The sequence below is a fragment of the Xiphophorus hellerii genome, chromosome 13 (genome assembly GCF_003331165.1).
Source record: "Xiphophorus hellerii strain 12219 chromosome 13, Xiphophorus_hellerii-4.1, whole genome shotgun sequence".
In the NCBI taxonomy this organism is placed as follows: domain Eukaryota; kingdom Metazoa; phylum Chordata; class Actinopteri; order Cyprinodontiformes; family Poeciliidae; genus Xiphophorus; species Xiphophorus hellerii.
In genome coordinates this window covers 10,207,388-10,226,253 of record NC_045684.1, presented here as the reverse complement: position 1 = coordinate 10,226,253, position 18,866 = coordinate 10,207,388, and the positions used below count along the sequence as shown (strand labels likewise).

At 37.5% G+C, this 18,866-nt stretch overlaps 3 protein-coding genes across 4 annotated transcripts in view; 1 reads left to right on the top strand and 2 right to left on the bottom strand.

Moving 5' to 3' along the window:
• skic2 (SKI2 subunit of superkiller complex) overlaps positions 1 to 1,846 on the bottom strand; it is a 30,104-nt gene extending 28,258 nt beyond the window's left edge. The window contains exons 1-2 of the mRNA XM_032581233.1: positions 1,834 to 1,846; positions 901 to 1,019 (exon numbers count right to left, since the gene is read on the bottom strand). Of these exons, the coding sequence (XP_032437124.1) occupies positions 901 to 1,019; positions 1,834 to 1,846 (132 nt within the window). The remainder of the gene's footprint in view (positions 1 to 900; positions 1,020 to 1,833) is intronic.
• A 270-nt stretch (positions 1,847 to 2,116) lies between these two features.
• Positions 2,117 to 8,741, top strand: nelfe (negative elongation factor complex member E). 2 transcript variants are annotated; one of them, XM_032581242.1, is made up of 11 exons: positions 2,117 to 2,170; positions 2,392 to 2,485; positions 2,778 to 2,847; positions 3,276 to 3,421; positions 4,183 to 4,257; positions 4,968 to 5,005; positions 5,083 to 5,372; positions 6,557 to 6,701; positions 6,811 to 6,865; positions 8,308 to 8,410; positions 8,554 to 8,741. In XM_032581242.1, exons 2-11 carry the CDS (start codon positions 2,411 to 2,413, stop codon positions 8,628 to 8,630), a joined length of 1,074 nt encoding a protein of 357 aa, XP_032437133.1. In that variant the 5' UTR covers positions 2,117 to 2,170; positions 2,392 to 2,410; the 3' UTR covers positions 8,631 to 8,741. The 2 variants fall into 2 exon arrangements, with proteins under 2 accessions (XP_032437133.1, XP_032437134.1); XM_032581243.1 differs by lacking the exons at positions 8,308 to 8,410; positions 8,554 to 8,741 and adding an exon at positions 8,018 to 8,122.
• A 468-nt stretch (positions 8,742 to 9,209) lies between these two features.
• Positions 9,210 to 18,692, bottom strand: LOC116731478 (zinc finger and BTB domain-containing protein 12). The gene is made up of 5 exons (XM_032581241.1): positions 18,363 to 18,692; positions 15,785 to 16,007; positions 15,513 to 15,707; positions 15,207 to 15,401; positions 9,210 to 12,319 (listed from the first exon to the last, which is right to left on the bottom strand). The coding sequence occupies exons 2-5, from the start codon at positions 15,986 to 15,988 to the stop codon at positions 11,237 to 11,239; spliced, it is 1,677 nt and encodes a 558-aa protein (XP_032437132.1). The 5' UTR covers positions 15,989 to 16,007; positions 18,363 to 18,692; the 3' UTR covers positions 9,210 to 11,236.
• Positions 18,693 to 18,866: the final 174 nt, after the last annotated feature.

Below are 18,866 nucleotides of genomic sequence, written 5' to 3'. Positions count from 1 at the left end.
AAAATTATAACTTCTGCCGTGCTGTAAAATTTCTTCGGAAATGGCTTTTTTACAACACTTAAATATTTCACTGTATAATATAACTATAGTAAAGAAATTTCTGATAATTCCCTTCATTAAGGAAAACATTTCCTTCATTAAGGGTTTGGACCAACATGACCTTGTGAGAAACTATAATTTCCCCATAAACATAACAGGCAGTTGGGCCACCTTTGGCGACAGCAACTTCAATCAAGCGTTTTCGATAACTGATAGTAGGAATTTTACAATTTTATGGAGAAATTTTAATCCTGAATTGTTTTAATTCAGCTACACTGGAGGGTTTACGGGCACAAACAGCCTGGTTTAGGGCCTGCCATCACATCTCAATCAGGTTCAAGTCTTTGGCTAAACCTAAACTTTCTTCCTGATTGTGTACTGCATTATTGTCCTGCAGCACAATACAAGTTCACTCAAGCTTAAAGTCACAAACTGATAGCCGTATTTTCTCCGCCAATTTTTTTTCTGTAGAGAAATGGAGTTGAGGTTGATTTTGATAACTTGTCTAGGTCCTGGAGCAGCAACACTAACTCATACTTGACAGTCAAGTTTTTTTTTGTCTTGAAATGCTGGTAATTCTACATCAGATAAAACAAATATCCAGCTTAACAGTGGTCCGCAGCAGGCAGCAGAAATGCTTGATCTTCGTTCACAGTTAATGTAAAATAGTCATATTGTACAATATATGTTCCCCCCACTACAAATCTCTCTTCTGAAATAGGCAGGGTGGAATTTTGTTGTTATGGTTGATTTGGTAAAGATTTCAATTAAAAGAAGAGGAACAACAGAAAATAGTTGCGTTAGATGTGTCAAGCTTGTGAGATTTAATTATTGTAAACAGTAAACCTGCCCTGTACTGACCGTGCTCTGGGGAGGCAAAGGCTGGTCAGGCAGCGGGTGTGTGATGAGCTCAAACCTTCCTGAGCGTCCCATCTCCAGCAGGGACAGCGGCAGGTCCATGGGGCCGACAGGGGGTACATCTGCACTCAAAACAACACAGAGGCTCTTTAACAGACATCTTTGGTAGAGGATTAGCGTCTTAACAAAAATTAAAATTTTAATCTCACAATCCTGAAATACAATTTTGAATTATGACTTTAATGCAAAGGAGAAGACTCTTCAGTTAGTTCTACTCATTCTGACTTTTTTCTCCTATTTCTGAGATTAATGTCAGAAGAGTTGAAAAAATTCACAAAGTAGAAGTTGCATTTCCAAAAGAGGTGGGTCGTGAGAAAACAATACTGGCTGAACAGAAAATAAATTAATCTTTTGATATGTAAAACCCCTATACAATCCCCCGGTGGTTAATCTCATTCTGATTTTTTTCTCCCAATTCTGAGATTAACGTCAGATTTTCTTTTCTGAATGTTGAGATTAAAGTCAGAATTCTGAGATTACACTGAAAATTCAGACTTTTTTTATTTTATTTTTAGAATTACGGGATTAACGTTATTTATTTTTTTCCTCCAGTGGTTCTAATTTTATACCGTACACATAAACCACACTACAGAAACCAGCAACAATTTATTCACACATGTAAACCTCACGTAGTTAGAAAAATCGATCCATCAGACATGAATGTTGCTTTAACAGATGAAGTGCACCGAGAAACCAGGTCCTGCTACAGACATCAGATCAGTAAAGTTAATTGCACATTTGATCTGGTGTTGATCGAAGTAGTAGTTTAACTGAAACCTTCACCAGTTCCGCATGCAAGAAAGCAAACTGAAACACATTTAAGTTATTTAGGAGTATTTCAAGGATATGCTGATCTTCCGCTGAAACACAACGTACGTATTCTGTCCATGGTCTTTCATCAACAGACTGGAACTTGCCACCATGAAGCTCTGCCCTGTCCTGCCCTGCTGTCGCTGCGGAAGTTGCCCGGAACTCCAAAGCGGAAGTAGCTAGCATTTGAAGCTAACGCAAAAAGAATAATAAATAACAAAACTAAAAATGTGCCAAAACAAAATACGTGTAGGAATATATTTCCATGAAATTGGTAATATTCAACAATAATTATATGTATATTTTGTTTGGATTTTTTTTTTAAAGAAATAAAAAATACGTGCTTACGTAATATCTACGCGTCGGTGTTTTTGTTTGAGCCGTTTGACTTCCAGAGAAGGTGGTGAGTAATTACCAATACTATTTTAGAATAAAATAATTCATGCTTTGGGCTGCACTAATAGAGGAACTCTGTTTTTGCTATTTGTTGTTTTGTTTACCACATGTAGTCTCTGGAAATTAGTTACCCTGCCGTTTCTGGCTTGTTAAATCAGACGGCTAACGGTGGTTGACAATAAAAACTCTGCTTTAATGCTCCTTCTTGCCTCTTTTTGCTTTTATTAGTGCTGTAGCTGTTGCTGTGATGGTGTTGTTTCCGAACTCACTAACGGAGGAAGAGGAGTCTCTACAGAAGAAGTATGCTAAACTTAAGAAAAAGGTAATCTCCTGGTTTGAATTGTTTCCTTTTATATCCGTTATCATGATAAATATCGCTTAAAGGCTCAAATGCTCACCTAATTTTGCTCTACAAAAGGCTGAAATGATTCATACTAAATATTAATAGTGTTTGTGGATGAGTGAATGAATAGAATAGCATAAAATTTCTTCGGGGAAATTTCAGTGTATCAAAAAAGTGATCTATAGATATGTCAGATTTTCTTGTGTAGTTGCTAACAGGGTATACTGCTACAACATCAGTAAACAAAGTGTTTTAACTGCTGTAATTTCAGAAAAAGGCACTTCTTGCACTGAAGAAGCAGAGTTCAACCAACCAAACAAACCAGAGTGGCTTGAAACGGAGTAAGTGATTGGATTGATTTTTAATAGATTTATTACTAGTGAAGGTTTTTGCACCAAAACGAGGAATTTGACTGTGGCTCCACTTTGCTATTGGTGAAGATATTTTACATGTGTACGGAAATAAATATATGTATAAGTAAGACGGGGTCGAATTAATGCAAAATCTGATAATTTTAAGAACTGTGACAATAACAGCAAGCCATTGTGACATCCTAAGCAAGCTTATAAAATACACATTTGTTGAACTGCCTAGAAAGGTGGGCATATCTTATCTAGGATACCGTTTTTTCTTTTGCTTTGATTGTGTTTAGTCAAGTGCTGAGATAAATTAGAGAAAATGTATATTTTTAATGCTAATCAATTAGCATTTATTTATATAAACACTAGGTTGGTTTTTATTTTAAATATTTCACTATTTTGTTTTGCAGCGCTGTCGGATCAGCCTGTTGTTGATACCGCAACAGCGACAGAGCAAGCTAAGATGCTCATCAAGTCAGGCGCCATCAGCGCCATTAAATCAGAGACCAAGAACTCCGGCTTCAAACGCTCCCGAATGCTAGAAATCAAACTTAAGGTACCGTATCATTAAATACAGGGCAGTGGAAAATGATTTGGACCCCAGAAAATACAGATTTCCTCTGTTTTGCTTTTTTGTCACTTTGATCACCATTGTCTGTTATTTAAATTAGTTGGATGATCTGAAAATCTGTGAGTAAATAGTATTCCTCAGTCCTGTGTAATAAATGAGCCACTGTGTGTAATACGAATTAATGGTTATTTCAGTAATTGATTAATCTACAGATTATCTTGATGACTAATCAATTAATTGGATAAAAAAAAAATGGCACAACTCACAGATTTTTCATTTAACCACTTAAGCCTTTTTATACAATCTTAGAAACACATGGAAAAATCCAAATAAAAATATATAGCTAATTTCTTTTTTAAATAAGAAAATAAGCATTTTATTTTATTGCCTAAAATGCAGTAACATAGCAGAGTAAATCTGAAACAGGTGAAACTAAAACGGACAATTAAGGAATTCATAGTAAAACAGATTTACAGACAATTACAAGTACTTTTTTTATATATATATAGTTTTGGCTTAATTACTCCTCTGAAGAAGTTTTTTCAGCGAATTGCCTTATTTGAATCTGCATATTCCAGTTAATGATTAATCAATTACTAATTTAGTTGACAATTATTTCTATAGCTGATTAATCCAAATAATCATTTCAGCCCAACTAATCTGTATATTAATTGGTTTTGATGAAGGAACATGCAGCTTATCTCCTTTTCTGCCTGTTTTCTTCTTTTATTATTCCACTTCCTCAGGACCCAGAAAAAGGTCCGGCTCCTGCCTTCCTACCCTTCCAAAGGAGTGTCTCTATAGATGATGATCCACATGAGGTATAAATGAGATTTTAGGTTATTTATGTACAGTGAACTCTCGCTATAACGCGGTTCACCTTTCACGGCCTCGCTGCTTCGCGGAGTTTTTTGTGCAGTTTTTTTTTCACAGTGCATTGTGCTCTGCGTCCTGATTGGCTAAACAGTCTCCGCGCTTCTTCTCTACCTGTGTGCCAATAACGTTACGGTATTTAAATATACGTAATACAGCTTAGCAAATTTTGGTAAAAGTTTTTGCCCAGAAGAAAAAAAGAGCAACAACAACCACCGATAACTATGTTCTTCTTTCGAAAGAACACACCTGCACCACAGGCTTCAGGAGAAAAAGACACTAGAGAGCGGAGTCAGGCCGCAGCGTCACAGTCAGAGGAACAGTGAAATACACGAGTCACAATTTGTCCTACTGTTCTTCGTATTGATGATTACAATGATTATTTTACTGTAGTTATTTGTAAGAAAGCTTTCTATTTATTTAAAAAAATGCTTGGGCCTGAAAACAGGTTTTGTTCTTTGATTTCAATGTAGAGTATTTAATTATGCTGTATAATAATTGTAAAAAAATAAAGGTAACTACTTCACGGATTTCGCCTATCACGGGTTCTTTTCGGAACACAACCCCCGCGAAAAACGAGGGTTCACTGTATACATTTTCAAATACCGGTAAATGATCTGCTTTCTATTCTGAAGTTTCTTTGTGTCATTTGTTCTAGTCTGGAAAGAGAGGTCAAATGAAGAGTCTGTATGAAAGGTAAAAACCCGAACCTAAACAAATCCTCAAAGTGTCCCTCTAAGGGTCTAACACAGTGTCTTTTTGCGTCCCTGCAGCTTCGTTAGTTCAAGCGACCGATACCGGGATGAAGAAGAAGGAGGCGGCTTGTCGTCCAGCCGTGATGTGGACCGAGAAAGGGACAGAGACATAGACAGGGAGTGGGAAAGAGACAGAGATCGGGATCGAGACCGGGAACGGGAACAGGATAGAGACAGAGGCCGGGACAGAGACAGAGACAGGGAAAGAGAAAGAGAACGAGAAAGAGAAAGACACAGAGAACGAAGCAGAGAGAGAGACAGAGACCAGGACAGGGAGCGGGACAGAGACAGAGACACACCTTTCAGAAGTAAGTAGATTTTCATAATGTTTTTTATTTATTTACTTTTTAAAATATTTTATTACACATTGAAAGCATTACAATAAAACCAACAAATACAAATAGATTTCACAGAATATATGAATGGGGAAGGATCTCAGAAAACACTCCTTTGTGCATTTAGGATGCATCAAATTGTTGCATCTTTAAACTGACTTATCTCTCCTGAGAGCGACCCAAATATTTGTAGAAACAGTCTCTTTGTCTTGATGCTGGATTTTATACATGGAAGAGATTAGAGCACCTAAATTCATTAAAAAAATTATTTGATTACTTTTGGTAACATAGTGAATCAAGAAGTAGCTTTGTAACGGTGATACATTATGCTGGACAATAAATAGTCTCAATAATTATTGCTATAAACAATAATATTATTGCTTTGAGACCATTTTCAAGTAATGTGGTCGTATGATGATGTACGTTCGCGCTCTCAAAGACCAATAGACTTTGTTTTATAAAAAAATGTTTAACAACCATGAACAACAAAAATTAAAAGCCATACAACCAAAACCTTAAATACAATGGATTATGATATGTATGTAGAGAAAAGTGCCCTTCAGAAATATTAGTCATCTGAATAAAAATTGAGCTCATTTTAGTTATCAATTTATTAATTGCTTCTTGCAACAGCCTTATCAAAAATCATCTAAATTGTTGCTGCAATCATCTCAGCTAAATTAGCAGAAGTTCACTTTTCATACTTGTACAATCTTTCCACCCAGGGCTACTTAATATTAACACATTTTCCTCTCTACTCTGTTCGTTTTTCACACATCTTCACGTCTCCCTCTGAACTTTTTTACTTCTGCCCATAAGAAACATTTTAGTTGTGGAGAGTCAAAGTCCATCCAAGATGGCAAAGACAATATTGTAAAACAGAAGTTTAATGCATGACACTTGAAGTAGCATAGCCACTAAATCCAAGTAGTCCTTTAAGCATTTGTGGTTTTGCAACAAAGATTGCAAGTCCACATGTTTTGAAGTTCTGTTGTAAACAAAAATATTCTCCTCTATCCCTCATAGAGCACACTTTCTTCAAAAAGCCTTATTATGTACTCAGTTTATAGATAAACTGAAATTAGAAAAGATGCAAATGGTTTACTGAGAAGTGTGGTTTTGATTCTTGTTTTTTTTTTTTCTTTCTTTCCTTTCAGGATCGGACTCGTACCCGGAGCGCAGAGGTGTGCGTAAGGGGAACACGGTGTATGTTTACGGCTCCGGCCTGGTGGAGGACAGCCTGCGCTCGGCCTTCTCCCATCATGGGAACATCATCGACCTCTCAATGGACAACCCGCGCAAGTATGGAACCAGTACTCTGTTAAGCTAACCATTATCCCGACATTCTTCATTCCCGATGCATCCTCCTTATTATATGCACTTGAACTCTTCCTCATGTTTCTCTTTGCAGTTGTGCATTTATCACGTTTGAGAAGATGGAGTCTGCAGACCAGGCTGTAGCTGAGGTTGGCACTATGCTGTTTTTTACATTTTATGGAGGCTTTCCACTTATTTTCAGTCCATAACTTGATCACTTTTAATGAAAAGTTGTGTTATATGTAAGCAGGGGGAAATCTGCTTTTTGTCATACCAGATTTGATTTTCAATTTTTTTCCTTCCTTTTCTAAAAAAAATAGTGCAGACATTATTTTCAAAACGTGGCTTTTATTTCAATCATCCTTTCTTTGTGTTGTATGACAGAGAATTAGGAGCAGGCTATGAAAAGTTGTGTTTAATTGCAAGAACATAATCATATTTGCTGAAAAAAGTTTCATTTTTACATGAAAAAACATCTTAAATTTGCTTCAAAAAGTTGTTTGGATGAGGTAAAAACTTCTAGTTATCAAGATGTGACATGACCATCACCATCCATGTTGTTTCTCTTCAAAATAGACACAGTTGTTTGCACAACCATTTGAAACTCCTGCTATTGATAATAATTTGATTCTGATGTATTTAAAAAATCTATATTTCTATTAAGTAGTAACTTATACCAAGGTAAAGCTTCACAAGATCCTGAATATTCCACATTTAATTTTATTTGTTTTCTTTCATGTTTGAGTTCTTATAAAATTATGACTGTATTCTGGTAATATTACAATGTTATTCTCATATTATTTTGATTTTATTGTCGTATGGCTGTATTCTTGTAACATTATGACTTTATTCTTGTAATTAAATTTAAAAAATCACAGCCTGGCCTTAATATCACTTTGTAGAGGTGACTTAAATTCAAAGTTCAAAGAAAAATAAACCATAAAACACGTATGTCAACAAAAGGTGGCGGCTCTGGACGCACTGACATCACACTTAACTATGGAAAACCAAAGAAAGAATTGGTGGAGAAAAAAACCCCATTTTTCAAAAATTAAATCTTAAAACCCAAACACTATTAATTGATAAAACCCAAGTTTAATGTGACTTAAATCTGATTTGTGAAACATTTTTCACAGATCAGGGGCATAACAATGTCCCTAAACTAAATCAATGTTGTGTCTGTATGTTGAAACTTGAGTCTCTTTTCCATTAGCAGCAAACACAAAAACATAATTTTTCCAAATGTCCTTTTATTAAAAAGTAAAGGTTGAATCGCAAAATTTCTAAATCTTTGTCTTCAGGTTAAATCTTTCCATCAAGGGGCGTGCTGTGGTGGTGCAGGGGGTTAGCACGCCCCACGTTTGGAGGCCTTAGTCCTCGACGCGGACGTCGCGGGTTCGACTCCCGGTCCCGACGACCTTTACCGCATGTCTTCCCCCCTCCTTCCTGTCTGCCTACTGTCGAAAAAATACGAGCCGCTAGCGCCGCAAAAACTCTTTGGAGAAAAAAAAAATTTAAAAAAAAATTTAAAAAAATCTTTCCATCAAACTGTTAATTATTTTGCCTGTTTGTGTTTTTTTCCCCCCAACAGTTGAATGGAGCTGTGGTGGGAGACGTTCATATCAGAGTCAGCATTGCCAGGAAGCAGCCCATGCTGGACGCTGCCACCGGAAAATCAGTGTGGGCCTCCCTCGGTAAACTCTTCTTCTCTTGTTCATTAAGAACCCGTTCTCAAACTGTGCCGTTGTCAGAGAAAACATTTGCAATTTCCGTGTAAATGTACAGTACAAACACAACGAAACTCTTCCATTTTCTTTCTTTTTTTAAAATCTTCCAGCTGTGCAGAACAGCACCAAAGGCTCGTACAGGGATAAGAGGAACCAGGTGGTCTACAGTGAAGACTTCCTGGAATAAAAGAAGTTTTTTTTTTGTTTTGTTTTAATGAGAAGCTGGCCTGTATCATGGAATTGTTTTTCGTTGAATTGAATAAATCACATTCTCAAGTGGAATTCCACAAAACTGGGATTTATAAGGTTTCTGCACATCTTTCCTGGCAAAATCCTGAACTCTTCTGGACTCCTCCGATCATTTTTAAAAGTGAAAATATAAAACTTCACGGCTTTATTAGGAATTTGACAGAAGGATGGAGGAATGAGTTGAACAAATTTTCAGACAATACAGAATAAAATCTCATCTTCATTTAAAGTCTGACCGTTTGAGAAAAATCTGCCATAAATCGTGAAGAAATAAGTCTGAAAATTTATAAACTTAAAATTTTAAATAGATATACAATGTAAAATAATTGAGATGCAGTCTTGTTTTCTTTCAACTCTATGCAACTGAAAACAGTATTTTATGTTGTATTTATTTGGACTTTTAGGCTTAAATGTTACGCATCAAACCTTAAATATATATATTTTTAAATTGTACTACAAATCTTCAAAATTAAATAAGCGTCCTTCATCGACTGTGAAAATAACCAAACTTAAATCGTTCCTGAGTGCTCTCCAAGTTTATTACCTGTGCAGCTCGCTTCATTTCAAACCGATATTCGGATCATTGATGCGTTTTAATCAACCTTCTGTGTGCAGCAGATGAACAGATTGAAATTAGAATCACTGATTTACCATTACAGTACAAATATCTACATAAAAACAAGACATGTTAGTAATTTTCTCTCATTTTTTTTGTTACATGACACATTACAAAATATCTCACTCAAACCCAAAGGAGAAAATAGTTCACAACAATTTCAGATATGTTAAAAAAAAAGTACTGGTAGAATAATCGTCTTTGGCTTCAGGGAGTTTCACATAATATCCACTGGTCCAGTTTACTCAGATGCAGTTTAACAGCTACTAGCTACAACCATTTATATTGCTTGTTTACTGTCCATTTATCTTCACACTAGACACGTGGTTTGGCAGTAAACATATGAAGGCATTTTAATATTTTTAGCACTTTAAGATCAGTAACGTCACCATGACCCTTTGAAAAGCAGATCCAGCAGACTGCTGTAAAATGATGAGCATGAAGGCTTCACAATTCATTTCCCTTGAACCATTTTCACATTAAAGTTAAAACTATAAATCTCTGTGTATTTTAGGAGATTTTGATGTAATAAACCAACACAAAGCAGGATGTTTTAATGGAAATCTGAAATGTGTGTATATATTTGAATGACTAAAAGAAGAAATATGCCCGTTTTTCTTAGCAAAATTGTTCGAGCTCAGTAAGATTGGACGGTGAGCATCTAACAACGATTGGCTAAGGTGACAAACCAAAAAATTAACACCGAAATTTATGACAATGACCGACGTCATTTTGCACATATCGGTATTTTTAAAAAAACGTGTCTTTTTAGTAAGCTATGCTCGTGTTCCTTTAAGACGCCGCGCTACGTGTACATTCAGTAGTCACGTGACTCCACCCCATCCAGAAGAAGAAGCGAAAGAGACGGTGAGGTTGAAAAAAAAAAAAATGGAGGAAATTTCAAATGTGGAAATGGTGGCGGTGGTTGAGGAGGAAGATGAGCAGCTAATGAACGGCTTAATATAGAATAACATTTATTTTAGGTCATATAGTCCAGCCCTAATTGAAATAATATAAACATATTAACATAAATGTACTATGTAAAACCCCTTTCTCTACGCTTTGACTCTTGGAAGTTTTAAATTTTACCCAATGCCAACGTTCGGCCGTGACGTACGTCATGCCCTAGTTTGATCCTGCACTGCAAAGAGAGAAGCGCAAAGCCGAACAAAACGGCTGTTAATATGAATTCAGTATTTTTGAAGCACGGCCAACATGGACTGAACGGCTTCGTTCACTCCCAGCGCCGCCATTGCTAAAACTACAAGCAGACTACCAAGACAGCGCAGAAAAATCGACGTCATCGTTCACAACTTCTTCTGTTCTCTGATTGGCTGGTAGAAATTCTACCGGATCTGGGCGATATGGTTGAAAAACGTCTAATGATATGTGTTTAATATCGGTCTATATCAATAATTATTGAGTAGTTTGAACTGGTGGCATGGCCTTTCCTATTTTAGCCAAAGTTTCATTCCACACCTCAGTTTTTAATTTTTAAGCAGTTATGAGGCACCTGGTGAAATCTTAAGCTACCTAGCAACAGGTTGTTGCTAGGTAACCAAACAGTGAGTGAGTTAGTTGATGTCGCCAACCTAGCTTAGGTGGTTTAGCTTTCCTCTTTTCGTCCCCCAGAATGCCATGTGGTTCTGGATTTGAGTTCAGTAAAATTATTGACTGTTCTATCAGACGTATTATTTATTGATATTGATCACGTATCTTTCACGATATATATTATTATTGATGTATTGTCCAGCCCTTGCTAGAATACAAATGCATGCCATATAATTCATCTTTTTATTTGTAAAAAGTGGAATTTTCCCTCCTACCTCACAATTGTACACCACCTTGTGTTGGCCCATCACAAAAAACTGTGACAAAATACACTGAAGTTTGGGTTTAACAGAACATGGGAAAGTGTATGTTTTTGCTCATGACACTTGCTCAGTTTGTTCAGTAACCAGGCATTCCTGTTCTTCCTCCGGCTCTCTTAGTGCAGTTTCTCTCGCCCGCTCCTCCTGCTCGTGCAGGGAGTTCTGCCCCGTGGTTTTCCCGTGCTGCTCCTTCAGGTGGCGTCGTAAGGCGGGCTTGTGGGCGAAGCGGGCATGACAGTAGGCGCATCTATGCGGCCGCTCCCCGCTGTGGAGGTTCATGTGGTCTATCAGCGTGGACTTCTGGGTGAACGTCTTGTAGCACAGGGGGCACTGGTGGGCCTTGGCGGCCCCTCGGTGCACGGCCATGTGTCGGGTGAGGTTGCTGGAGTGGTGGAAGTGCTTCCCGCAGCAGGGGCAGACGTACAGGAGGTGGGTGGAACGGGAGTGGACGGCCAGGGAGTGCGCTGAGGGGAAAGTGAGGCCACAGTGCTCGCAAATTACAGGCCCCGTCACGCTGGAAGTGGAGCCCACCACGGCGACGGACTCGTCCCCTCCTTCGTTTGTGCCGACAGCGTTCAACCCTGAACTCCCTTCGCCGGAGCCAGATTCTTCCAGGGAGAACTGATTAATGGGGGAGACCTTTTCACCGTGAACGCTGCCCAAAGCAAAGTCCAACCGGGGGAAATCAACAAAATAATTTGCTGCGGTCTTCAGATCCTCCTGGCTGAAGTCCAGGGCAAAGCCCCCTCCCAGTCCAGCAGCGGCGGTGTACCACAGATCCTGACGGTGAGCTAAAGTCGGCGACCTTTTCTCTTGGGATGATCCCCACTTTCGTTTCTTGAATCCCCTTCCCCTGCCTCTCCCTCTGCCGCGGCTGATTTTCGGCTCGGACAGTCTTCGCCTGAACGCTCTGAGGCCCCCGAAACTCAGATCCTCAGCAGAGTCCAAGTCGCATTCGCTGCCGTCTCCTGCTATGAAAATCCTGTTGGTTTCTGGGTAACACAGATCCTGAGGAACATCGGCAGAGTCTCCCTTGTCCGCCTCCCTGTCTTGGTTCGCCAGCTCTTCCTCTGGGATGTACACTCTGTAAACGCTGTAGTCCTCCGGCCGGTTCTCATCCTCCTCACCCATCGCATTTACCTGCAAAACAATTTTTAAAAATGACTTCACTGCAAAAACACAAAATGTTACCAAGTAATTCTGATTTAGTTTCAACTGCAAATATCTTACTACACTTAAAATATGACAACTAACTTACAAATAACTTTTCAGCAAGATATAGGAGCTTGTTTTAAGTAAATAATTCCTTAATATTGATGAAAAGGTTCTAGTTCCATTGGCAGATTATTCCACTTATAAAATGGAAAAAATATATTTTTTATAAGTTCAATAATCTGCCAGTGGAACTAGTACTTTTTAAAAATCAATATTAAGGGATTATTGACTTAAAACAAGCTCTTACATCTTGCTGAAAAGTTACTTGTAAGTTAGTTTTGTCATATTTCAAGACAAAACTTTGTAAATATGTTATACTCAAAATTCCTCAGGCGGCATAGCTTTAGCTTCACACGGTTCAAATTCACTAAAGCAGGAGTGTCAAACTCACTTTCACTTTGGGCCAAATCAGGATCATGAATGCTCTTAAAGGGCCAGAATGTATTGATAAAACCTGTTCACCAATTGTTAAAATATCAATGAATTCTTAAAATTAAATAATATTACTGAACATCTCTTCAGTCCCTTGAGTATTTCATGATTCATTTTGTGATTTTTTTGCAATAAAAAAGTGTTTATGGTATTAATTTGGAAATATTTGCACTCATTTATGACGGTGAATGCGACTTTATTACTCGCTGTATGGATTATGGACTATAATTTGACATGAATTAAGGCTGAGGCAGCTGTTGAGTACAAGTAAGAACGTTTTTGACAATTTTTGAGAAAAATCTGCAATAAACTCCCTATTATGTATTAGTGTAAAAAGGTGCAGAAGTTTATTGGTTTCACATGAAGAAACTGGAGGGACTGATTGATATAATTTGGTAGTAAGCAGATAAAAACTGCATTGATTTGATTTGATCTACAGGGCCATATAAAAAGCTACGGTGGGCCAGATTTGGCCCACAGGCCTTGAGTTTGACACATGTGCAAACTCAAAGGAAAGTTACGTTATTGCATTTTACAGTCAAATATTTCTTTTCTTAATCAAAAATTATTTATTTCCATCTTTTAATGTATTTAAATGAAGAATGTGTAGACTGTGCCAATTTTTTAAAATATGATTACTCGTCAGAATAATCAAATTACAGAAATAATTTGATTATTATTATTATTACCCAGACAGCCCTGCAGTCTGGGTAGGTTTGACTTCCTCAGTGAGTCAGCAGGGCTCTCTGGAGTAATTTTAGTCGGGCGGCCACTCCTGGGACTCACCACCGGTCCATGTTTTCCACATTAGTGGATAATGGATCTCTGTGGTTTTCCAGAACCCACAGACTTGGAAATGGCTCTGAAATGGTTTTTTTTATTCAGACGTTAATGACCAAGTTGTTGAGTTTCAGTGTGATGCGTCGGTTTTTAGGCTTGTTAGGCCTACTTCATGTTGTCAAACAGGTTCTATTTGGGGGATTTTCTCACACAACAAGTCTAGCAGAGGATAGTGAAACTGAATTCAGCTTCCTGTAATGTCCTGAGAAAGCAGATCTTTCACATGCTGCTTAACGGTGCATGAAACAGAAGAACAGACCTGCGGTTTTATGCAGGTTTTCAAATGCTATGCTGGAAACGGAGACAGATTTTAGCTCCAGATGCTATTAACAATTTATTTAAGGAATAAATATTGGTCAACACAGAGTCACATCCCAGTTCTTCACCGAAATAAGTTAAATAAATGCTGGAGGGAGTTTTATTTTTTGTCTCTATTAGGGCTGTAGCTAACAATGTTTTATTTTAAGGATTATTTTCTAATGATTAATCAGATTTAAAAAAAGCAAATTTTTTGTTTAACCACGTCAGCCTTTTTTATACAATATTAAAAATGCAAATGAACATTTAAAATAATGTTTTAAAATCAGAAAATAAACATTTTACTGGATAAAATGCAGTAACAGATTTGCTTTAGTGTACGCTTGATCATTTGTTTGATATTTTGTAGGACAAAACAGTTTTATTTGCTTTACAGAATTTAAACCAGCTTCAGCTAAAACTATGGAAGTTTTTGGCAGAACATATTCACAGACAAATAAGGTTTTTTTTGGTCTGTAAATATCTTTAAAAAGATATTTTAAAAAGCACACAAAAATTAATAATGTAACTTTAGCAGAAAATTAAACTCAAATTCAAATAATTATAGATTATTTGAATTAATCATTTATTAATAAGTTATCATAATAATTATAATAATAAATGTTGAAATATTAATTTGAATTAATTATAAATTTTTTGATTCTAAATTATTTGAATTTATAGTGGTTCAAATTGAACATTTTTATGTGTACTAATGGCACTTGGAAAAATTTAATGTTTTAATTATTGACTGTGTTCTTTGTATTTTTATGATGTTAAGCACTTTGAAATGTGCTACACCAATAAACTTGACTGATTTTTTGCATAGTTTTAGCTTAATTAGGGCTCTGAGTCTATAAGTCTATATACTCCAGTTAATAATTAATCAACTACTAAAGTAGTTTACGATTGTTTAAATAATCAATTAATCACGATTAATCGTTTAACTAGTCTGTTAGCGCTCTTCTGGACTTGTTTCAGTTTTCTCTTCTTATGAATTTCAGAAAAGCAGCCGTTTCTGAAGCCCATAAAGTCGGTTCTGAACTTTATTTTAGTTTGATCAAATTCACTAAAAGTAATTAAAGTTTGAAACAGATTATTGCAGTTTTACAGCATTAATTCATCCGTTTGCATCAGTGAGGATACTTAAGAGCAAACACTAAACATTACACGCTGAGCTGCACATGTTGACATAACAGGAGCATTTAGTGCGTCTTGTTAGCATGTGAGGTGTGAAAATCACCTTGGCGTCGGGCTCATCCAGCACGGGGCTGTCGCCGGCGTGCTGAACAGATGTTTCGCTGCCTTCTTCCTCCAGTGTGATGACTGCAGGGCTGTGCTGCTCGATGGGGGAGGGCTGAGTGGTCAGAGGTGAAGCAACTGAATGAACGTTGGCACTGAGAATAACCGGTCTGACCTGACCGTCCTCCTCAGCCATCTAAAAATAGAAAGGAGAAGGAGGAAAAATGCACAGTTTTACTTCTTCATAGTGAGAGGAAAGGCAGACGACACATTAACGTGGTTTAAATGAATCAACTGTGGGACTGACTTTCAGCAGATTGGGGTTCTTTAGTTGCACGTATCTCTCCAGCGCGGCTCTGCAGCGCTCCACGATGTGCTCCATCTGGAAGTAGCTAGCAGCAGTCAGGTAGTTGACGATCTCCTCAGGACTGAACTGCAACATGCCGGTGTAGCACGACTGCAGCAAGTCGCACACGACCGAGGAGCTGTACAGCATCGACACCTGGAGAAAGCATTAAAAATATGATTTACATTGCAAAACAGCAGCTAGGAAGGTGGCGTGTGTTTAATCTCACCCACCTGAAGCCTGGGTGAGGGGTTGAGGAGAAACTGATCCCTCAGGAAGGGCGAGCAGGCCGCCAGCACGACCTTATGACCTTTGAAGGTCTGGTTGTTGCTGGCAACGATGGTGATGTCGCAGAAATGTTGGCGGGACCGGAGGGAGTTCATGTGCTTCAGGGTCGTGTCCCCGTGTCCCGGTAGCCGGAAACACACAGTCTCCATGTCGTCTGGCCAACAGACTCTGAGTGATGCAGATCAGAAGAAAAGAAGCAGAAATTAAATAAAAATAAAGAATCTGGGAAGAATTGTTCTCACAGTTTGAGCCCGAAATAAACTCCACTAAGTTTCCAGAATAATTAAACCTTTTTAACTAGGTCTGCAACGATTAATTGGATTAGTCGTGATTATTAAAATAATTGCCAATTAATTTAGTAAATGATTAATCGTTAACTTGAGCATATAGACTCAAATAGCATCGGTTTCTCTGATTTTACTTTTTATAGGGGTAAGTTTGAGTAAAATGAACATTGTTCTTTTATTCTATGAACTACTGACAACATGTCTCTGAAATCCCAAGCAAAAATGGAGTTTTTATTCGCAGAAAATGAGAAGCAAAAAAGATGCAGAGCTTTCAGACCTCAAATAATGCAAAGGAAACAAGTTAATATTCATTTAGAAACAATAAAACTCATGTTTTAACTCAGGAAGAGTTCAGAAATCAATATTTGGTGGAATAACCAGGAGGTTTTAATGGGGGTCGGTGCAGTGGCTCTTTATTTTTTCCAGAGTTGTATAATTTCAGCTTGTTGTAGATAATTTCTACAACAAGATACTTTCAGAAATCTTCAACGGATGTTTTGATTTAGTCCATCTGTGTTACATCATCTGTATCATGTGAAGCCTGCAGTTATTCTGTTTCTTTTTTTTTTTTGGTGACCTCTTGGATGACTCATGGATTTGTTCTTGGAGTAATTTTGGAAAGCAGGACGTTCCTGGAAAGGTTCACTACTGTTCCAGGTTTTCTCCATTTGTGGAAAATGACTCTCACTGTGGTTTTCCCAAAGCTTCAGAAACGGCTCCTGTGACTTTGTTTCTCATCTATTCTTACATTTCAATAGCATGGAATGTTTCTTTTTGAGTTATTTATCCAGAATAGATCTTGTGGCATTGAATAAATTGTCACACGAGTAAAAATTTTTCTTAATATTGAAATATTGAAAGGTGGGATTTAAAAAAAATCCCACCTTTCAATATTTACAACAGTTCTTAAAACTGCATGTACTTCTTTTATTGGTAATTTCACAGGACGTTAGAAGGTATATTTATAAATATCGCATTACATTTAGCAAATGTTTGTTTTCCCTCATGTTTAGGAAACTGTTTTGGTTTGGGATCATGCTGTCATAGTTTCGAGGAAATAGTTCCTCGAAAGAGATGCTGTGTCTCAGTCTGACCTTTCTCATGAGGGTGTTGATTAATTCACTTCTTCAATTTGTGTTTTTATGTATTTTTTGGCCATTTTGCAGAAAAACAGATACAACCACCTGCTGCAGAAAGATTTACACCAACCATACGTCAATTTGTACTTGAAGGAGGGTGATTTCTGTCTGATAACTGACGGTTCAAAGCTATTTTCTTGATCATAATCACACTCTGCTGTACAAAAACTTGGTTTTATGTCTAATAATTAATGCACCCCCATGTTAGGTTGGTTAAGAGCTATTTCACTTTGCTAAACAGATGTAATCTGACATTTAATATGTGAGGTACCCAGAGAAAAACCAAATATGCAATAACATTGTACAAGAAATGGTTTGGGTAAATTTATAAAGGCTTTATTTTTATTATTATGAACAATTCTACATTTCTGAGAGTGAAGATAACTCAAAAAGTTATTGATCTCTAATCAATACATTTTCAGCAATACGCTCAACACAGGTCTTTAAGTTTGGACCATTCTTGAGAAAATATAGACATTTTGTTTTACTCTGCTACAATTTTATAATAATTTAGAAATTCGTTCTAGAGTATCGGTGTTAATTATTGATCTTTTACAGAGCAGAATCACAAATGGCTGAAATTATTGGTCGACCAGAACAAAATCTGTGAATCTCCAATCCTATTTCAGCCCATTGAGAATAAAACCTTCTAAAATGCATTCAGTTTAATTTCTCTCTACTGAAACTTCAGCGAGTTTTATTCAGCTCAGATTAAAACATAATTTCTAACAATAGAAACTTGCCAGTATAAAACAAGCTGTGTTATAATGTAACATAATGGCATCTAGTCTAGTTAGTTGCTTTGAAACAACACGGCTAGCCATCATCATAGTTGGGCGGATTTTTAAAAGCTGTAAAATACTTATTAATTTGTGAAACCTATTTTAAATCAATCCATTTCATGCTGGTTCCTTTAATAGACACAACTGGTTCAAATAAAACGTAAATAATATCCATTTTAACTCCTTTGTTTTAGCAAAGCTAGCTTAACCACTCGACTGCTAGCCACCTTTAGCTAATGTGAAACTTATCTCCTGGAAACCAAACACAAAGGCAAAAACTCACACCGGTACGGTTAAAACTTTACAACAACTCACCTCGGTGTCTTCCCGTCCGTTTCAGCCCGCCGTGGTTGGTTTTCTTGAACGGAACAAACGCTAGGAGACACTTGCTGACCAGCTACATTTGCACATTTCAAAGCTACACGGGGGGGGAAAAATGCTTCCACCTCGATTTCTGTTTACTTTTCGGCCTCGTTCTCGCAGGAAGTACCGTCTCGTGACCGGGAATAACAAGCCACCGGCGATTCGCCAGTAAAACTGACTTTGAATCTGTTTCCGAGCGACGCTTCTTCCGTGGCGAGGCCGTAAATTAAGAGCACGCCTGCTGATTTCTGATCAGCGATTTTAAAATCAATGGACTGGGAGAGAAAAATGGGGCGGGGACCCCAGCTTTCAGGCGTGCTGACGCACACATAAACATAGAACAACTAGATGCTACGTGAGCGTCCGAACTGTAAGTAAACGTTGCCGCCATGTTGTGAGTGGCTTCGGAAAAGTCATCATCCAAATATAGATTACTGGAGTCCCAAAGTCATTTAA